The sequence below is a fragment of the Haliotis rubra genome, unplaced genomic scaffold (genome assembly GCF_003918875.1).
Source record: "Haliotis rubra isolate DU_JTF1 unplaced genomic scaffold, ASM391887v1 Scf313, whole genome shotgun sequence".
NCBI lineage: Eukaryota > Metazoa > Mollusca > Gastropoda > Lepetellida > Haliotidae > Haliotis > Haliotis rubra.
The window spans coordinates 859,664-881,444 of record NW_025766984.1 but is presented as its reverse complement, the minus strand read 5'-3'; the positions used below and the strand labels follow the sequence as shown (position 1 = coordinate 881,444).

General features: G+C 40.8%; 1 protein-coding gene across 1 annotated transcript in view; it reads left to right on the top strand.

The window, feature by feature from the left end:
* Positions 1 to 21,781, top strand: part of LOC124283354 (angiotensin-converting enzyme-like) — a 74,134-nt gene that overhangs the window by 39,077 nt on the left and 13,276 nt on the right. The window contains 10 exon segments of the mRNA XM_046719394.1: positions 2,359 to 2,531; positions 2,883 to 2,916; positions 2,918 to 3,008; positions 3,354 to 3,452; positions 4,132 to 4,276; positions 6,204 to 6,302; positions 8,751 to 8,873; positions 9,758 to 10,019; positions 14,456 to 14,719; positions 21,277 to 21,438. Of these exon segments, the coding sequence (XP_046575350.1) occupies positions 2,359 to 2,531; positions 2,883 to 2,916; positions 2,918 to 3,008; positions 3,354 to 3,452; positions 4,132 to 4,276; positions 6,204 to 6,302; positions 8,751 to 8,873; positions 9,758 to 10,019; positions 14,456 to 14,719; positions 21,277 to 21,438 (1,452 nt within the window).

Genomic DNA, 21,781 nt, shown 5'->3' with positions numbered 1-21,781 from the left:
TCGTACCCTAGTTGCACAGATCGACAATCATGCTGTTGATCAAAGGATTGTCTGATTAAGACTCGATTATTTACATACCGCCATCATATAGCTAGAATATTGCTGAGTTAATAAAACAAACCTTCAATATAAAGAAGGACTGTCATTCATGTTTTCATGTTTATTCAGGCTATGCTGACACGGGTGCCTGGTGGAGATCGTGGTATGAGACCGAGACCTTCACGCAGGACTTGGAGCAGCTGTTCCTGCAGCTGGAGCCGCTGTACATACAGCTGCACGCCTACACCAGGAGGAAGCTGATGGAGGTCTATGGGGAGAGCGTCTTTCCCAAAGGGGACATATTCCAGCGCACCTGCTTGGTAAGTGGGTTCAAATTACGTCGCATCGGAACTACAGTATTTCAGCCATATGGTTACGTTCACACAAAGATACAAGTGAATTAGAAACACAAAGCCACATCTAAAAGATACATATCTTCACAAAATAGTATTTACATCTCTTGTTGTTGAAACTCATCAGTTCGCATCCATTTCGAGGTCATTGGTTAGAGGCAGAAACGCCTCCAACCTTTTATTGAGGATGAATTTCCCTCAGTTAAATTTTTTCTCTATACTTACACTTAGATTATTCAAAATGAACTTTCAGCCAATGATATTTAGTCTCTTTGTATTTTGGCAATTCAATGACCAATGAACATAGCTCAACGTGACCATGTGGGTAATTCGAAATAATTGTCCCCGCTTTACTTCATAGCTAATTCGGAAATCGAGTTTTCTATAAATCTCTCATTTATACACATTCTGTGTTTTTAATTATCAATAACGATAATAAACTGATACACTTTCAATTCAAAACGATTTTACACGCAATAGAGTACACTTGTACTAGTTCAGTGCAGAATTTCGAATTGCAGAACCGGAAACTCCATCCCATTTTCATAGCATCCATTAGCTTTCCCTCGAAATTTAGCGAGAGGCGTGTTCAGTAACAGTACCGCGAGTGCTGAGCGCTGAGCGACTTGTTAAAACAGTCTTGGAGCAGAACTCACAACCTGTTCAATATACCTTTCTGAAAATTTGCATGTGCATTACCCAAGTACTTCACTAGTACTTCGTTTCCCACACATGGTTAGACATGACAAAGACATTTAATATGAAATGTCATATACTGGAGATGTTCATGAACCGTATTTGCGATGCGAGTACCGATCTCTAATAGAATAATAGCAGCAAGTCTCTAATTGACGGAAGCCTTGTCATCGTGATGCTCTTAAAATCAGCTTCACCCCGAAATCATCTCACGTCATTCTCTCTAAATGTCTTAATTTACTCCGGTGCCTCCAACGTTGCCCTTTAATAGGCTGTTCTTGTATAACGTTATGTAGAAAATGAAATGCCCAGGTTCATCCAAACGATCACTGTTTCAGGCAACATGTGGGCGCAGACTTGGACCAATCTACTCGGTATTCTGCAACCTTACAAAGACAAAGCAGAGTGTGGACGTCACCCCGCAGATGAAGGCGCAGGTTGGCATCAAAGGGTGCCGTAAAGTGGAAATAGCAGTGCCCAGAAATATAAGGCTGGGATATGTGTTGGGTGGGGTGTAGGGTAGCGAGTGGGGAGAGGTGTGGCGAGTGGGTTGGGTGTAGGGTGTAGTGAGTGGGTGTAGGGTGAGTGTGGAGAGGTGTGGCGAGTGGTGTTGGGTGTAGGGTAGCAAGTGGGGAGAGGTGTGGCGAGTGGTGTTGGGTGTAGGGTAGCGAGTGAGGAGCGGTGTTGGGTGTGGTGTTGGGTAGTGATGGGTATAAAGTAGTGAGTTGGGAGCGGTGTGGCGAGTAGTGATGGGTATAAATTAGTGAGTGAGGAGTGGTGTGGCGAGTGGTGTTGGTTATAAAGTAGTGAGTTGGGAGCGGTGTGGCGAGTAGTGATGGGTATAAAGTAGTGAGTTGGGAGTGGTGTGGCGAGTGGTGTTGGGTATAAAGTAGTGAGTTGGGAGCGGTGTGGCGAGTAGTGATGGGTATAGAGTAGTGAGTGAGGAGAGGTGTGGCGAGTGGTGCTGGGTGTAGGGTAGCGAGTGGGGAGAGGTGTGGCGAGTGGTGTTGGGTGTAGGCAGTGCTGGGGAGTAGCCAGTGAGGAGCGGTGTTGGGTGTGGTGTTGGGTATAAAGTAGTGAGTTAGGAGCAGTGTGGCGAGTGGCGTTGGTTATAAAGTAGTGAGTGAGGAGGGGTGTGGCGAGTGGCGTTGGGTATAAAGTAGTGAGTGAGGAGGGGTGTGGCGAGTGGTGTTAACCCAACGCATTCACCTCGTCGAACTAAACAACGCCATCGAACTTAAAGATACTATTTATTGAAATCTGTTTGCAGGGCTACACTCCACGCAGGATGTTTGAAACAGCAGAGGAGTTCTTTACGTCTCTCGGTATGGAGCCAATGACACAACTCTTCTGGGAGAAGTCAATGATAGAGAAACCCAAAGATGGCCGTTCGGTCGACTGCTACCCGTCTGCTTGGGACTTCACCAACGGCAGTGATTTCCGGTGAGTAGGCCTGCCCCCTGGCGGCAATCAGGGCACACTTGTGTACGAAGGAAATTAACTAGGTAGTGTCAGGTTCAGATGACATTGTCAGGTCAGTCAGGTCAGGTCAGGTCAGGGAATGAAGGTGAGACAAAGTTGTACTAAAAAATGGAAAATTAATTAGGAACATACGTGTATGAATTCTTTAAGAGAGTTGGCTAATTACTTGCAAATACTAACAGTTAAGATGGTAATATGCGGTTACTGGGAAGACAAATTACGGATGAAAGTGTCAGGCCTCTTCTAATAGTGGGACTTATTAAATATGAAACAAGACTGAATGCCAGGAATGTTTCCTACGATTTGTTTCAGGATACAACTGTGTACAGACATTACCATGGAGGACCTTGATGACCATCCACTACCAGATGGGGCACATCCAGTACTACCAAGGGTACATGCACCAGCCTGTAGCCTTCAGGGATGGAGCTAATCCCGGTAGGTTGATCTCTCCTGAGTCACATGTTGGGAGAACTAATCTTGGGCCAACTTACAACCCGAACAAGGTTTGAATCCACGAATAGCGGATCCTCACAAGACAAAGGGACTAAACTCTGGCCCCAAATAAGGTGAAATCAAAAACATGGGTGAACGTTTCCGTCAGAGCAAGATGTACTCAGACATATTTAGGTATAAAGAACTTTAGACGCAGAGACATCGGTGGCTGAACATGCATCATCAGATCTTTATTTTGTTCGTCGAAAAATGTAGAAAAGTTTTTTGACGTTGTTTAAGTATATTAAGGTTAGCGGCAGAACCTCCCATGTTTAGACAATGTTGCAGGGTTCCATGAAGCTGTTGGAAACGCCGTAACTCTGTCGGTCACTACCCCCAAACACCTGCAGAAGATCGGGCTGTTGACAAACGTAGAGGATGACGCAGGTAGGTACAGTGCAGTGAGTGATAAAGTGAGTGCATGTTGATTTCCGCCGTAGTTTCCAGATTCAGCAACACTTTATGTACAGAAACCAGACATACGAGAAGCTTTGTGACTATCATCAGCAGGTTTCTTCCTCACACAGGAGGTACGAGGAACATATTCAAGCAACATACGAGATGCAACATACATGTATGTTATATTTGGGAATACAGTTTCTTTGTTAAGTACAAATTCTAGTACTTTTGGGGGTTGAGTACCATCCGGGATTCGAACCCACACCCTCAGAGTCAGGCACCCAATCGCCAGCACGCAAAGTCAGCAGCCTAACCCGCTCAGCCACACTGGGGGTGTCACGTGTCTCCATGACATCACATGCACCCACCAAGGTCGATGTGCAGGTTGCATCTTATATAAACAGTGTCTGTGCGAAAGCGATTAAAACACAATTCACGTATGTGGACAGGTGTATTACGTGATGAGGACACATTCTGAAATGACATATCTAGATATTATGATAGGGTATTTCTCAAACCCCAAGCGGAGTTTAATCGTGTACAAACACCAAAATACTAAAATGTCATTCTAGACCAGTTTGCCAGTAGATAGGATAGCCAGTGTCCTGTTGGTGATGGGTCTTGCCTCCGTTGATGCCAGAATGTATTTTTCAACCCACCTTTGCAGAGAGCGACATCAACTACATGTTAAGCATGGCTCTAGACAAGATCGCCTTCCTGCCGTTTGGCTATCTCATGGATCAATGGCGTTGGAGTGTCTTCAGTGGTGAGACGCCACAGAGCATGTACAACACCAAGTGGTGGTCCCTCAGGTAAGTCACGAGGTGAGGTGCAGGTGAGAGACGCCACAGAGCTTCTACAACACCAAGTGGTGGTCCCTCAGGTAAGTCACGAGGTGAGGTGCAGGTGAGAGACGTCACAGAGCTTGTACAACACCAAGTGGTGGTCCCTCAGGTAAGTCACGAGGTGAGGTGCAGGTGAGAGACGCCACAGAGCATGTACAACACCAAGTGGTGGTCCCTCAGGTAAGTCACGAGGTGAGGTGCAGGTGAGAGACGTCACTTAGCTTCGACAACACCAAGTGGTGGTCCCTCAGGTAAGCCACGAGGTGAGGTGCAGGTGAGAGACGTCACAGAGCATGTACAACACCAAGTGGTGGTCCCTCAGGTAAGTCACGAGGTGAGGTGCAGGTGAGAGACGCCACAGAGCTTGTACAACACCAAGTGGTGGTCCCTCAGGTAAGTCACGAGGTGAGGTGCAGGTGAGAGACGTCACAGAGCTTCGACAACAACACCAAGTGGTGGTCCCTCAGGTAAGCCACGAGGTGAGGTGCAGGTGAGAGACGTCACAGAGCATGTACAACACCAAGTGGTGGTCCCTCAGGTAAGTCACGAGGTGAGGTGCAGGTGAGAGACGCCACAGAGCATGTACAACACCAAGTGGTGGTCCCTCAGGTAAGTCACGAGGTGAGGTGCAGGTGAGAGACGTCACAGAGCAGGTACAACACCAAGTGGTGGTCCCTCAGGTAAGTCACGAGGTGAGGTGCAGGTGAGAGACGTCACAGAGCATGTACAACACCAAGTGGTGGTCCCTCAGGTAAGTCACGAGGTGAGGTGCAGGTGAGAGACGCCACAGAGCAGGTACAACACCAAGTGGTGGTCCCTCAGGTAAGTCACGAGGTGAGGTGCAGGTGAGAGACGTCACAGAGCTTGTACAACACCAAGTGGTGATCCCTCAGGTAAGTCACGAGGTGAGGTGCAGGTGAGAGACGCCACAGAGCTTGTACAACACCAAGTGGTGGTCCCTCAGGTAAGTCACGAGGTGAGGTGCAGGTGAGAGACGCCACAGAGCTTGTACAACACCAAGTGGTGGTCCCTCAGGTAAGTCACGAGGTGAGGTGCAGGTGAGAGACGCCACAGAGCAGGTACAACACCAAGTGGTGATCCCTCTCGTAAGTCACGAGGTGAGGTGCAGGTGAGAGACGTCACAGAGCTTGTACAACACCAAGTGGTGGTCCCTCAGGTAAGTCACGAGGTGAGGTGCAAGTGAGAGACGCCACAGAGCTTGTACAACACCAAGTGGTGATCCCTCAGGTAAGTCACGAGGTGAGGTGCAGGTGAGAGACGTCACAGAGCTTGTACAACACCAAGTGGTGGTCCCTCAGGTAAGTCACGAGGTGAGGTGCAAGTGAGAGACGCCACAGAGCTTGTACAACACCAAGTGGTGATCCCTCAGGTAAGTCACGAGGTGAGGTGCAGGTGAGAGACGTCACAGAGCTTGTACAACACCAAGTGGTGGTCCCTCAGGTAAGTCACGAGGTGAGGTGCAGGTGAGAGACGCCACAGAGCTTGTACAACACCAAGTGGTGGTCCCTCAGGTAAGTCACGAGGTGAGGTGCAAGTGAGAGACGCCACAGAGCTTGTACAACACCAAGTGATGGTCCTTTAGAGGTGAGGTTTAGTCATGAGGTGAGGCGCATGGTAACCTTTATGTTCTAACAGATTTAGTAACACTGTCATCACTGTTTTACCACTTTGGCCACTATTTTAGAAAAAGCAAGGTTCTCAAAGTATGTAAACAAAATATGTAAACGTATATACTGTTGACGATGTGACGATGTGGTCTACACTGTCATGGCCCTATTTCTCCCAGTCTATGTTGTACAAGACCTGCTCATGTGTGTACGTCCAGTGTGGCTCCTATGCAAGTTGTACAGAGACAGCGCGATTCACCTTCCAGATGCCGATACCAGGGTATTTCTCCGCCGGTACAAAGATCCGAAGATGACTTTGATCCTGGTGCTAAGTACCATATTCCGGCCAACACACCCTACATCAGGTGAGAAACAACATTCAGTCTTATATACATCGGATAAGAAACAACAGCTTTATATACATCGGGTGAGAAACAACATTCAGTCTTATATACATCGGATAAGAAACAACATTCAGTCTTATATACATACATCAGCGTGAGAAACAACATTCAGTCTTATATACATCGGATAAGAAACAACAGCTTTATATACATCGGGTGAGAAACAACATTCAGTCTTATATACATCGGATAAGAAACAACAGCTTTATATACATCGGGTGAGAAACAACATTCAGTCTTATATACATCGGATAAGAAACAACAGCCTTATATACATCGGGTGAGAAACAACTATCTTATATACACCAGATGCGAAACCAGATGAAAAACAACAGTCCTAAATACACCAGGTCAGAAACAACTATCTTATATACATCGGGTGCAAAATAACAGTCTTATATCAAAACAACGGTTGAGAAACAACAGTCACATTTATAAAAGAAAAACACTGGGTGAAAAACAAAAGTCTTCGTGTATCAGGGGAGAAGCAACAGTCTTATAAAAAACAACGGTTGAGAAACAAAAGTCATGATGTATCAATATTAAGATATTGTAATTATTGTAAATAATTGGGCAACATGCTGATACCAATTGCGGCCCTTGGATACAACATTCACCTGTGATCGATGGTTTGGATATAAGGTCGCCCGAGTTCTGTCTGGACCTGCCAGGAGTATAGCAAGGGTTTTACCAACGTTGACATGCATCACCTTGGGCTTTATTTACCATATTAAGCTGACAATCAGTGACAAAACAAGTACTAGTTCAAAGTTACCTCACAAACTCATTCAAATAATACAGATAAAGTACATGGAGTTGGAAGTCACTATAAAAGTACAGGAGAACTACACCACGCCAATACTCACAACACAACGTATAAAGTATTTCAGGCTTATACACATTATACTGTTTGGTGAAGTATTTCAGGCTTATACACATTATACAGTTTGGTGAAGTATTTCAGGCTTATACACATTATACAGTTTGGTGAAGTATTTCAGGCTTATACACATTATACAGTTTGGTGAAGTATTTCAGGCTTTACACATTATACAATTTGGTGAAGTATTTCAGGCTTATACACATTATACAGTTTGGTGAAGTATTTCAGGCTTATACACATTATACAGTTTGGTGAAGTATTTCAGGCTTATACACATTATACAATTTGGTGAAGTATTTCAGGCTTATACACGTTATACAATTTGGTGAAGTATTTCAGGCTTATACACATTATACAATTTGGTGAAGTATTCCAGGCTTATACACGTTATACAATATGGTGAAGTATTCCAGGCTTATACACGTTATACAATATGGTGAAGTATTTCAGGCTTATACACATTATACAATTTGGTGAAGTATTTCAGGCTTATACACATTATACAATTTGGTGAAGTGTTTCAGGCTTATACACATTATACAGTTTGGTGAAGTATTTCAGGCTTATACACATTATACAATTTGGTGAAGTATTTCAGGCTTATACACATTATACAATTTGGTGAAGTATTTCAGGCTTATACACATTATACAATTTGGTGAAGTATTTCAGGCTTATACACATTATACAATTTGGTGAAGTATTTCAGGCTTATACACATTATACAATTTGGTGAAGTATTTCAGGCTTATACACATTATACAATTTGGTGAAGTATTTCAGGCTTATACACATCATAACATTTGGTGAAGTATTTCAGGCTAAGGTGCCTTTACCCTTTACAATTTGTAAAGTACAGCAGGCTTTCACTCCCTTTTGAATCTGTGAAGTACAACAGGCTTACACACATATTTCAGGTTTATACACATTTTACAATTTGGTGAAGTATTACATTTGTGAAGTACATCAGGCTTACACACATTCATAACAATTTGTGAAGTATTTCAGGCTTACACACATTTTACAATCTGCGCTTGTACACAGGCTTTACCTTTTTGAATCTGTGAAGTACACCAGGCTTACACACATTTTACAATCTGCGCTTGTACACACATTTTACAATTTGTGAAGTAGAACAGGCTTACACACATTTTACAATCTGTGCTTGTACACACATTTTACAATATGTGAAGTATAACAGGCTTACACAAATTTTACAATCCGTGCTTGTACACACATTTTACAATTTGTGAAGTACAACAGGCTTACACACATTTTACAACCTGTGGATACATCAGGCTTACGCACATTTTACAACCTGTGAGGTACATCAGGCTTACACACAATTTACAACCTGTGAAACACTTCAGGCTTATACTCACTATACAGTGGGAACGTGACGCTCAAACTGTTCTGAAGCAACATGCGTATAGACAGAGTCTATGCTAAGGGGTAAGGTACACTGTACAGTGTACATGTCAGTCACTGTACGGTCTGTACCCACACACAATTACATATCGTTTCAGATACTTCGTAGGTTTCGTCCTCCAGTTCCAGTTCCACAAGGCGCTGTGCACGGCGGCCAATCAAACAGGGCCGCTGCACAAGTGCGACATCTACCAGTCCAAGGAAGCTGGCGCTCTCCTCAGGTATGACCCTTTCCAAAACACCCTGGCGTTGGGGCGGCGGGGTAGCCAAGTGGTAAAAGTGTCACGCCGAAGACCCGTGTTCGATTCACCACATGTGCACAATGTGTGAAGCCCATTTCTGGTGTCCCCCGTCGTGATATTGCTAGCATATTGCTAAAAGCGGCGTAAAACTAAGCTCACTCACTCACACCCTGGCTTTATAGAATGGTCAATGTTTCATGAGTGAGAGTGCGAGAGCGATACAGACGTTTCGGTGCCGTACCGCCAAAAGACGCCATGCAGAGTTGCGTGCCTTGGACGTGCCGTGCTCGTTCGTTCTTATTCCAGATTGTCTCTGATCTCAAGCCTTTGTTTGTTGGTTTCGTGGATTTCACCGAACTGGTGAAGTTCCCGCATCAGGGGTAGCTCGAACTAGATCCTCATAACTGAAGTACAAAGAGTACTGGTGGTATGTGGCGGCTTGGTAACGTGTTTCCCATCGACATTGCAGAACAGGTCACTGAGAAGCAGCTGTAAAATCAACTGATTCATGTCATGAGCTCACGCCGTCATACACATGACTTGAATCAGGTGATTTTACCACTGGTTCCTAATCACATGACCCATTAAGTCTCCACTTAAGCCCTGCATAAGTTACCACGCTGTTGACTAATTTGACAGGCCCTCAACCGCCAACCCGATCAATTAAGTCGATAAAGTCCTCTTACGATGAGGATAGGTTGTCTGGGATCATGTCTAACCCAACGGGTCCCCAGTAGCCTCAGTGGAAACACTATATATCCCGCGGCCCAGTGGAGGGGCTGAATTATGTGTTAAGTGTTTTAAGCTTGCAGTAGAGGAATTTCCTTGGAAAAAGTTATGAAGACTATCGCTTTTACTTGCAGTCGTGTTTTGGAGCTCGGTAAATCGCGACCGTGGCCGGAAGCTATGCAAATACTTACTGGACAAAACAAGATGGATGCCAGACCCCTCATGGAGTACTTTCAGCCACTCACCGATTGGTTGAAGGACCAGAACAGAGGTCACAAGATAGGTTGGGAGCACATGTGCCCGGATTCCATACCGATAGTTAACTCTGCAACCTCAGTCAGAGTCACGTACGGTATTTTCTTGGTTACCATAGTAACTGCTGTCCTGAGACACCAGTGAAGGTATTGCTAGTATCACACAGATAGCATTGCTACCATCACAAGAATACAACTATCATGCTTAATTTTGTGGGATAAGATCGTTGAAGAATTCTGTCCATTGTCTATGAATTTACAGGTAACTAGATTGATAAAGACTCAGCATATTCTCTCGAGTTCTTTGTGATCAACCTGTTTTAGGTTAACTGCTGACCTAGCAAAGAGAATATATTCGCTGACTCAAACTCGACCCCTTGAACTATATTAAGAAAAGAACCATTTGACTGTCTAATAATATAAATATAGGGCGATGTAAATCTCAATATTGCCCGTATACCTGATTTGATTTCATGTAAAGGAGTCTCCGTTTTGTATTTTTGTAATAAAAATAAATTTCCTAAATACTGACGTTATTATTCTTGGCACCAAACAAAGGCTTTGGGATATTCCTATGGTGTACATTGGTGTTGTCTTGTCTATTCTGTGTATAAACAGGTGTGTGTTAGTTCAGGAATGAATAGAGGCGGCATGTAATAGAACTAAAACAGCCTAAGATCCACAGTACGTGGTCATTGATAAAGAGTTGACTGAAAGATTTCAACTTCTGTGTTCTTCTTTCAATGATGTTTCGGCACGCTCGGTAATTCTTTATTCGTATTCTTTATCCGAAGCGTCAATGAGCAAAGACGTTGAAGTCCATATGTGACCCTTGTATTCGCTGACACTACAGCTTCTAAACTGCTACTTAAGGATACAGTTCAAGGTGACACGCCTTGTCACACTACAACAGATGAGCATACGTAAATATGTCGACAGTTACAATGCATTGAAATTACCACTTTAAAAAGGGACAAGCATTGAAGCGCTAATGCTGTTCAACACAACCCTATTTTAGGCTACTGAATAACCTGCCAGGACGTTATAGTCGCCCAACATGTTCCACTAACATTATTCTCACTCTGTTCAGATTTTTAAAGGGCGGTGGGGTAGCCTAGTGGTTAAACCGTTCGCTCGTCACGCCGAAGACCCAGGTTTCCCCACATGGGTACAATGTGTGAAGCCCATTTTCTGGTGTCCCACCCGGTGATATGCTGGAATATTGCTAAAAGCGGCGTAAAACTAAACTCACTCACTCAGATTTGTAATTGAGGTTTAATCGATATGCTCTCGTCTTCAGCACCCAGGCCATGCTGTCTTCTGTTTGGCTTTTGTATTCGTCTTCAGCACACAGGCCATGCTGTCTTCGGTTTATATTGAAGGTATTACGTGTACACGCATGGATCAACAGTTTGATACTTTACTCTGGTACTAAATGCGCACAAACAATGTCAATGCTTGTGGCGGTGCGTGTGATCTGTGTATAGTTGCTGGGTCGGCACATAGTCCGGCTGCATGCTGCTTGCACAATCCAATGATCAACAACATGAGCATCGATCAACGCAATTGGGATACGATGACACGTGTCAACCAAGTCAGCCAAGTTGGCTACTCGATCCCGTTAGTCGCTTCTTACGACAAGCATGGGTTACTGAAGATCAATTCTAACCCGGATCTTCACGGGTATTTTGGCACAAAACAGATTAAAGCAAATACCAACATACAAGTTGTTTCTTTAGTATCGGGCGTGTTTGTGAGACGTTAACGATGATCTCTAGTGTGTTATATATCTTCACATGGTATTTAATGTCTCCTATAAACGACTCACTTTACGTCTGTGACCAGAATAGTGATTGTAAAACATTTCGAGCGTGCTGGATGGAGCGAGGTCGCCACCTCTGGTGTTTGTTCTGGGTACACATACCTAAGCTGCAGCAAGAAGAGGGGGGTCACTGTGTCACGCCCAATATCACGTCTAATAATTCTTGAGAAATGTGAACGCTCTGTTTGAGAGTCGCTGATAATCTAGACGCTTGGATGTCAGTGCGGTTGTCTTTGTCACTGCCTTATTATTCACCAGTGAAGGGATATTATATTTAAATCAACAATATGTACAATATGGGTGACTAATGAGGGGAAAACAACTATTGCGATAGAGATAGTCTATTGCAACGTACTATTGCGATAACGATGGTCTATTGCGACCAATGATTGCAATAATATTGCAATAGTGTTTTCTCTTCTTGATTTGTCTCATTTGAAGTCATTACCTTAGTGAATGTATAGTTTATATGACAGAAAAACAAATTGAAGTAGTTTCAGTTTCTTTTATAACAGACAAGAAACTTAAAACCAGATCATGTAAACAGTTAAACCATAACTGAAGCTGAAGGTCTGCACTCTAAGTCAAAGTGAACGAATCTTCATGTATTTTGCACTGCGCAGTTATCAATGGAAGTCAAATACTAAACTATCGATAGTCACAGATACTATCGATGCGTCGATAGTTTTTCGTTTCTACCATCGATTAATTGCTATCGAAGACTCAACAATTGCAATCCATTGATAGTTCGATGCATCATTACAGCCCTAATGTAAAATAAGGTATACAGTAACATATGTTATATTTGGAGTTTCTCAGTAAAGTACAGATTCTTGTACGTTTGTTGAGTTGAATCCCATCCGGGATTCGAACCCATACACTCAGAGTCAGGCAGCTAATCTCCAGCACACAAAGTCAGCCGCCTAACCCGCTCAGCCACCTCGGCTTTACCGAGAAAGTTTAATATCAAATATAACATACGTAACACTTACTAAATGTCATTGTGTATTCAAGGTATACAGAGTCCGAATCAGAGGAGGAAGGTAGGGGATTCGGGACGTGCCATGCTAGCAGTCAGGGAGGGCAGGGGTCAGGGGTTCAGCGTCCTATTATCCTACATGTTTCATCTCGGGGATTGCTGGTGCACGTTTCTAGGGGGGCTGTATACTACTATACATACATATATCTAGTATTTCACGTCAGTTGTTTAGTTATGTCCACACGTACATTTGGTTGTAACATTTGACAGCAGAATAATAACAGAGGATTCAGCAGGAGGAATCAACATATAGCGTTGGTATTAAGTAAGTATTTCAGCATACAGGTCAGAATGACAAGTAGAGATATTCAGCAGGAGGAACCAACATGTAGCAATTGGATATTATAGATAATGTACAATATTTCATATAGATACAGTATAATATAGATACATGTACAATATAGATACATGTACAATATAGATACATGTACAATATAGATACATGTACAATATAGATACATGTACAATATAGATACATGTACAATATAGATACATGTACAATATAGATACATGTATAATATAGATACATGTATAATCTAGATACATGTACAATATAGATACATGTCTAATATAGAAATATGTACAATATGGATACATGTACAATATAGATACATGTATAATATACAAAATGGTGGTACAGTGACAACAGGCAGAGGGTGCGGTTAAAGTATAATTAGACGTACAATAATATAATTATAATTCCATCCTAAATATTTCAGTTATGTTGCTATTTGCAGATAGTATATTTATGTTTCATGCACTGAAATAGGTTTACAAACTGTTATATATCAGCTCGAATTGTGATATGAAAAGGTGTAAAGCTATGTTATTTAGATTTCTAAAATGTGTTGTATTTTACAAGGTTACTTGGTGTTAGCATAGAACGTCTAACGTTATGTTACACACGGTGAATGTGTTCGTATACCTTTGTATATATACCACTATATAATAATCTTAAAATACTGGGTAAAATTACTGAAAATGCCAGGAAGTTGATTACCCCAAAATAATTATTATGATGCTATTGTATGAGAAAGGCTCACGACTGGGCATACAACGTTAAATGTCTACTGCATCAATGTAGGTATGGCTATATTTGGTACAACCATTGTTTTGTAGGGAATCATGCTGCCGTCAATAAGGCCGACCTTTTCTGATAAGCACTTATATTGTAGATATTTTAAAATGCAAATATGCCCAGAATATTATTTCTTTGATATTAATGAAATATAGGGACGTGCAGGACATCTTTAGCACGATTAACATACAGCTTGCACTGGACAATGGTTGAAGTTGGCAGGCACAGATTATGTAGACCGTGCCCCAAAAATTCTGCCGAATATACATTTTACGTCTGGCTTGTATGCTGTAAATTTTGAAAAAAAAGATATTGAACAAAAATACAACGAACATCCAAAATATATGAAATCTATCTATATTTACACACCATGCCATCCTGAAAAAACATCATTGTTAAACCTGTACACCCCTCCTACTTTGCCATGTATTTTGTACTATGGGTCTTGGCCCTATTCCACAAAACGTTCATAGTAAGCCCATGATGAACTATAGAGTTACGACAGGTTGTAACGAAAGCTTTGTGGATCGGCTTTGTTGAGCCTTACAGTTATACATGCATAAAATGAGAGAAAGTAGTTCATGCTTGGTCCTGGTGACCCGTGTTGCTTGAAGTCTGTTTACCTACAGGTGACGCCAGTGTATACGCACCTACCTGCCTCTATCTATACCCGCCCAGTTTACCTGCAGCTTCACACTTGGGAACATGAGCCCACAGCTCTGTCTCGCGCTGTTTAGCGCCATCTCGGTGTTGCTGGTCAATGGTCAACTGATCACTGACCTGGACCAGGCAAGGCAGTTCTTGGACGAACAGGATGCTGCGAGTGCACACATGTATTACTGGTCCACGGTCAAATCATGGGGTTACTACACGAACATCACTGACGAGAACAGAAACGCAATGGTAAAGTATGAATATATCTTGTGATCACACATTAACTCAAAACACATGCATTTAAAACTTATCTTAGTTAAAAATTATTAAGACATTATGACAGTATGACTTTTTCTGTGAACTGTGTTTATATTTCTAAATTTCCATTTCCTAACATATTGTCATGTAAGCACGTTATCGGGAAATGTTAGGTCCCGGTTTGAAGAATAAAGAAATTCATACATTTGAATTTCATAAGGAGAGCGAATGAATTAACGACTGCTGTTTGATGTAGCAATCTACCTAAATCACAACCAAGAACACAAGAAATGACCTTCACACATTATGGCTATGAGTGGAATCGAACTCCAACCTGCACCATTATGTTTTGAAAGAGAATTCAAGGAATTATTCACAGAGCAAAGATTAATCAGTATATACTTCAATAACCTACACATATTCTTAATTTTTGTATATTTGGTTTAAGTGAGTATGTATAGTAATTTTTACATTGGACTCAGCTTAAATCACAAAGATTTGTTTTGAAAAGACAACAACGTTTAATCAGGATAAAAGACATACATAGGAAATGGCTTTCACGTGATTTATACTTTCGACGAGAGTCAGCGATATTTCCTCCTTGATCTTGCTGCAGCGAGGCAAAGAATCACACACATTCAGTGTATGTCACTTACTGGCACTGTCCATATAGCGAATGTAATCACCTCGACAGTCGCAGTGTCCTACTCTTGTATTTTCAGCATTTCGTCTATTTTGGGTTATTTACCTGCATGCATATTAGTCTTTGAACTGCATTCAGAAGTAATACACATAAAAGATGAGAATTTTTGTATGACAACTTCTATATTATGGGGTATTCAGAATAAACGAAGTTGACATCAATAAATGAGGTTTTCATGATAAAGAAGTTGACGTCAATAGATGAGGTATTCATAGTTGACATAAATAAATGAGGTATTGATAACAAAGAAGTTGACATAGATAAATGAGATATTCATAATAAAGAAGTTGACATCAATAAATGAGATATTCATAACAAAGATGTTGAAATAAATAAATAAGGTATCACAAATGATTAATAGAAGTTGACATCAATAAATGAGGTTTTGTTGATAAAGAGGTTGACATCAATAAATGAGATATTCATAATAAAGAAGTTGACATCAATAAATGAGGTTTTCAAAATAAAGAAGTTGACATCAATAAATGAGGTATTCATAATAAAGAAGTTGGCATCAATAAATGAGGTATTCATGATAAAGAAGTTGACGTCAATAAATGAGGTATTCATAATAAAGAAGTTGACATCAATAAATGAGGTATTCATAATAAAGAAGTTGACATCAATAAATGAGGTATTCATAATAAAGAAGTTGACGTCAATAAATGAGGTATTCATGATAAAGAAGTTGACGTCAATAAATGAGGTATTCATGATAAAGAAGTTGACATCAATAAATGAGGTATTCATGATAAAGAAGTTGACATAAATAAATGAGGTATTGATGATAAAGAAGTTGACATAAATAAATGAGATATTGATGATAAAGAAGTTGACATAAATAAATGAGGTATTCATGATAAAGAAGTTGACATCAATAAATGAGGTATTCATGATAAAGAAGTTGACATAAATAAATGAGGTATTCAGATAAAAAGTTGACATAAATAAATGAGGTATTCATGATAAAGAAGTTGACATCAATAAATGAGGATAAAGAATTCATGATAAAGAAGTTGACTTCATAAAAATAAATGAGACATAAATAAATGATATTCATGATAAGAAGTTGACATAAATAAATGAGGTATTCATGATAAAGAAGTTGACATAAATAAATGAGATATTGATGATAAAGAAGTTGACATCAATAAATGAGGTATTCATGATAAAGAAGATGACGTCAGTAAATGAGGTATTCATGATAAAGAAGTTGACATCAATAAATGAGGTATTGATGATAAAGAAGTTGACATCAATAAATGAGATATTGATGATAAAGAAGTTGACATCAATAAATGAGGTATTCATGATAAAGAAGATGACGTCAATAAATGAGGTATTGATGATAAAGAAGTTGACATCAATAAATGAGGTATTCATGATAAAGAAGTTGACATCAATAAATGAGGTATTGATGATAAAGAAGTTGACATAAATAAATGAGATATTGATGATAAAGAAGTTGACATAAATAAATGAGGTATTCATGATAAAGAAGTTGACATCAATAAATGAGGTATTGATGATAAAGAAGTTGACATAAATAAATGAGGTATTGATGATAAAGAAGTTGACATAAATAAATGAGGTATTCATGATAAAGAAGTTGACGTCAATAAATGAGGTATTCATGATAAAGAAGTTAACATCAATAAATTATAACCTTATATAGATACATGTAGAAACGATCGATCTAGTGCTACTGAATATTCATGTTTATCAACACCGTCCTGCTTGTGTTGCGTGACATCGGATGAAGTGGAAGATGTGTAGTGTTTCCAGGCTTTCCACGGGGATATACCCTTCATTACACGGAATTGTGTTACAGGACATATTTATGTTTACATTACACTCAGTGTACCCGAACTCGAAGGTATCGGATATCGTTTGGATGTGGACATGGCGGTATTCATGTCACCCCGTTGGTAAGTGGATAGTTTCGTATTTACATGACACTTCGTATATACCCTTCATTACACGGAACTGTGTTCCAGGACATATTTTTGTTTACATTACACTCAGTGTACCCGAACTCGAAGGTATCGGATATCGTTTGGATGTGACATGGCTGTATTCATGTCACCCCGTTTGTAAGTGGATAGTTTCGTATTTACATGACACTTTGTTCTGTGAATAAAGTGGTTTTAGGATGTAGTGTGGGGATCTGGCCAGCTGATATAAAGGCTAGTAAACCTACTGTACAAGCCAGATATAACCCGATATTAAAAAAATCAAGTTAGGTACGGTTGTGTGAGTGCGCGCGTATGCGTGCACGTGCTTGTGTGTTTGTGTGTGTGTGTGTTCCTTTTTGCAAATTTTGCGAGTGTGCGTCTGTGCATTCTTAATGCCGAATTTTAGTCGCTTCTTTCGACGCGCACAATTTGAATAGAACCTATTCTAGACAGAGCCTATGCGTGTGCAGTTTGCATAGGCTTTAATAACATCTATAGAAACTGCATTGCTACTGAACAACTCACCACGTTGAACAGGTTTGTATTACAAACTGACATAATAGTTAGATATTTTACATGTTTTTTCTTTCCATTATTGTCACTGAGTTAAAAAGAGATGTTCACTCGTTTCGTAAACGAGTCGTGAGGTATGCTGTATGACTAAGAAACGACCGTTCTGATTTTTCATGACGTAAACCAAAGGGCAATAGAAAGTATACAGCCATGTTTGATCACGTCTCCTGACAAATGTTTATACGTCCGCAGCCAAGGCGATGTTCATGTAGCGACACACATATACATACATACACCACCATTCAGAGAATATAACCGTCCTCTACGCTAGGAACGCGCACGGATGATACATTTGACTGGTTTCGTATAAGTCATATGACACACTTGCTTGTGTAATAATCCCTATTTACACCCATCTTTGGTCACGTTTTTTGACAAATGTTATACGTTCGCTGCCATGGCAATGTTCATACAGCCACCCACATTTACATACATACACCACAATTCAGAGACATATAACCGTCCACTATGTTGGGAACGCGCACGGATGGCTCGTAGACTCACGCGAATTTGGACACAGGATACCGGGTTAATGATACGAAACGATGGCTTCAACGAGGATGTTTTGCAATTGAATGTTTAGTGAATACCGTGTTCTTCGTAGTCAACCTAAATACAAAACAAAGACTTGAAAATTGTGGTTTGAACAAACCAACTGACTGCACATAATGTAAGATAGAATTGTAAGGTATAAAACGACACAGTAAAATAGGTGTTCATGATGAGGAAGTTGACATCAATAAATGAGGTATTCATGATAAAGAAGATGACGTCAGTAAATGAGGTATTCAAGATTGAGAAGTTGACGTCAATAAATTAAAACCTTATATAGATACATTTAGAAACGATCGATCTAGTGCTACTGAATATTCATGTTTATCAACACCGTCCTGCTTGTGTTGCGTGACATCGGATGAAGTGGAAGATGTGTAGTGTTTCCAGGCATTCCACGGGGATATACCCTTCATTACACGGAACTGTGTTACAGGACATATTTATGTTTACATTACACTCAGTGTACCCGAACTCGAAGGTATCGGATATCGTTTGGATGTGGACATGGCGGTATTTATGTCAGCCCGTTTGTAAGTGGATAGTTTCGTATTTACATGGCACTTTGTATATACCCTTCATTACACGGAACTGTGTTCCAGGACATATTTATGTTTACATTACACTCAGTGTACCCGAACTCGAAGGTATCGGATATCGTTTGGATGTGGACATGGCGGTATTCATGTCACCCCGTTTGTAAGTGGATAGTTTCGTATTTACATGACACTTTGTTCTATGAATAAAGTGGTTTTAGGATGTAGTGTGGGGATCAGGCCAGCTGATATAAAGGCTAGTAAACCTACTGTACAAGCCAGATATAACCCGATATTTAAAAAATCAAGCTAGGTACGGCTGTGTGTGTGCGCGCGTATGCGTGCACGTGCTTGTGTGTGTGTGTTCCTTTTTGCAAATTTTGCGAGTGTGCGTCTGTGCATTCTTAAAGCCGAATTTTAGTCGCTTCTTTCGACGAGCACAATTTGAATAGAACCTATTCTAGACAGAGCCCCATGCATGTGCAGTTTGCATAGGCTTTAATAACATCTATAGAAACTGCATTGCTACTGAGCAACTCACCACGTTGAACAGGTTTGTATTACAAACTGACGTAATACTTTGATATTTTACATTATTTTTTTTTCCATTATTGTCACTGAGTTAAAAAGAGATGTTCACTCGTTTCGTAAACGCCAGTTGCCATTGTGAGTGTACACACACAGTCGTGAGGTATGCTGTATGACTAAGAAACGACCGTTCTTATTTGTCATGACGTACACCAAAGGGCAATAGAAGGTATACAGCCATGTTTGGTCACGTCTGCTGACAAATGTTTATACGTCCGCAGCCAAGGCGATGATCATGTAGCGACACACATATACATACATACAACACAATTCAGAGACATATAACCGTCCTCTACGCTAGGAACGCGCACGGATGATACATTTGACTGGTTTCGTATAAGTCATATGACACACTTGCTTGTGTAATAATCCCTATTTACACCCATCTTTGGTCACGGTTTTTGACAAATGTTATACGTTCGCTGCCATGGCAATGTTCATACAGCCACACACATTTACATACATACACCACAATTCAGAGACATATAACCGTCCACTATGTTGGGAACGCGCACGGACTCACGCGAATTTTGACACAGGATACCGGGTTAATGATACGAAACGATGGCTTCAACGAGGATGTTTTGCAATTGAATGTTTAGTGAATACCGTGTTCTTCGTAGTCAACCTAAATACAAAACAAAGACTTGAAAATTGTGGTTTGAACAAACCAACTGACTGCACATAATGTAAGATAGAATTGTAAGGTATAAAAAAACGACACAGTAAAAGCCAACGGAACGAACAAAAGTTAATAGGTTAATACTTATTAGATGAGCGTTCTTTTCGTTGTCAATGTTATCAAGATAACACCTATGTGCAAAAGATGAACCTTTGTGGAAAAGATCAAACCTACCTAAGCATTTTTATGTATGTTACAGACTTTTGATTTCAACATATCACACAATTAGCACTTCCAAAAGACTGTGTTGTTGTTTACATGATTTACTCCATAATACCGCCATATAGCTGGATATTGCTTAACAAAACTCACGCACTACTCCATAATGCTTTCTACCCGTGCCAGCATGATGCGTTAATGTATGTGTCACAAGAAGTCCTCACTAATGTCAGCCATGTAACGATGTTGAGGCCAATTACTTCTAGAAATTACTTCTAGAAATCCATGAATGACGTCACACATGGGTTGAAAGGTAGATGGTTACCTGATTTGGCTTTTGAAGACATTAACAATTTGCATCGAGCGACTGAGTATGGCTGACACTGTTTTTAGCATTAATCCAGCTTTATGACAGAGCGGATACACTACATGCATGTGTTTTGATCTATTAGTAAAGTTATCTCTGTGATAAGTGATATTGTAAACGCCCTATTCCTGTAAAGAAAAAACGTTCATTGCATTTTACATATATATGTATAGATTGTAGTTTCAAGTTAATTCGACAGATAATTTACACGGCACCAGGTTTCTTGTTTACACAGCACCATGCTTAACCTATGTGGGTTCCCTGACCCAGAGTGTCTTGCATAATATGCGATATCACTACTGGGAAATTATATTTTTGATTTGGAGTGCATTCCCAAAGCCTCACACCGAATGACGTCATGCTATATAGCGCCGCATGCGCCATGCACTACAGTGTAATATCTGGATGTATGTTAAATTTCCCATGTGTGCAGGTGGCTGCCGATCTGAAGGTGGCAGAGTTCACAAAGGAGTCGGGAAGGAACGCTTCGTTGTTCGCCTGGAAGAACTTTCAGGATGAAACTATGCGGAGACGATTTGCAATAGTGGCGGATATAGGTACTGCTGCTATGCCTGACGAGACGAAGCTGAAACGGGTAAGAATAATCATATTTTTAGTCGGTGTAGTGTGTTGTGATGTGGTGTTGTGTGTTGTGATGTGGTGTAGTGTGTTGTGATGTGGTGTGGTGTGGTGTGATGGGTGTGGTAAGACTGCGGATGGTAATGTATTCTAATCAAAGACATCAAACACCTAAAATAGCTTTTCAAGCGATTGTATCTTACACCATTACAAAAGTTGATGCACTTTTATCATGCCTTGATCACACAATATACTGCTCTCCATTGAAAGAAAGGGAACTTAAACACCTCTTCCTGGGTTTGGCAACACATTACTGATCAGTTTGGACATTCACAACTGCTAACTTATGGGTTAAAGTA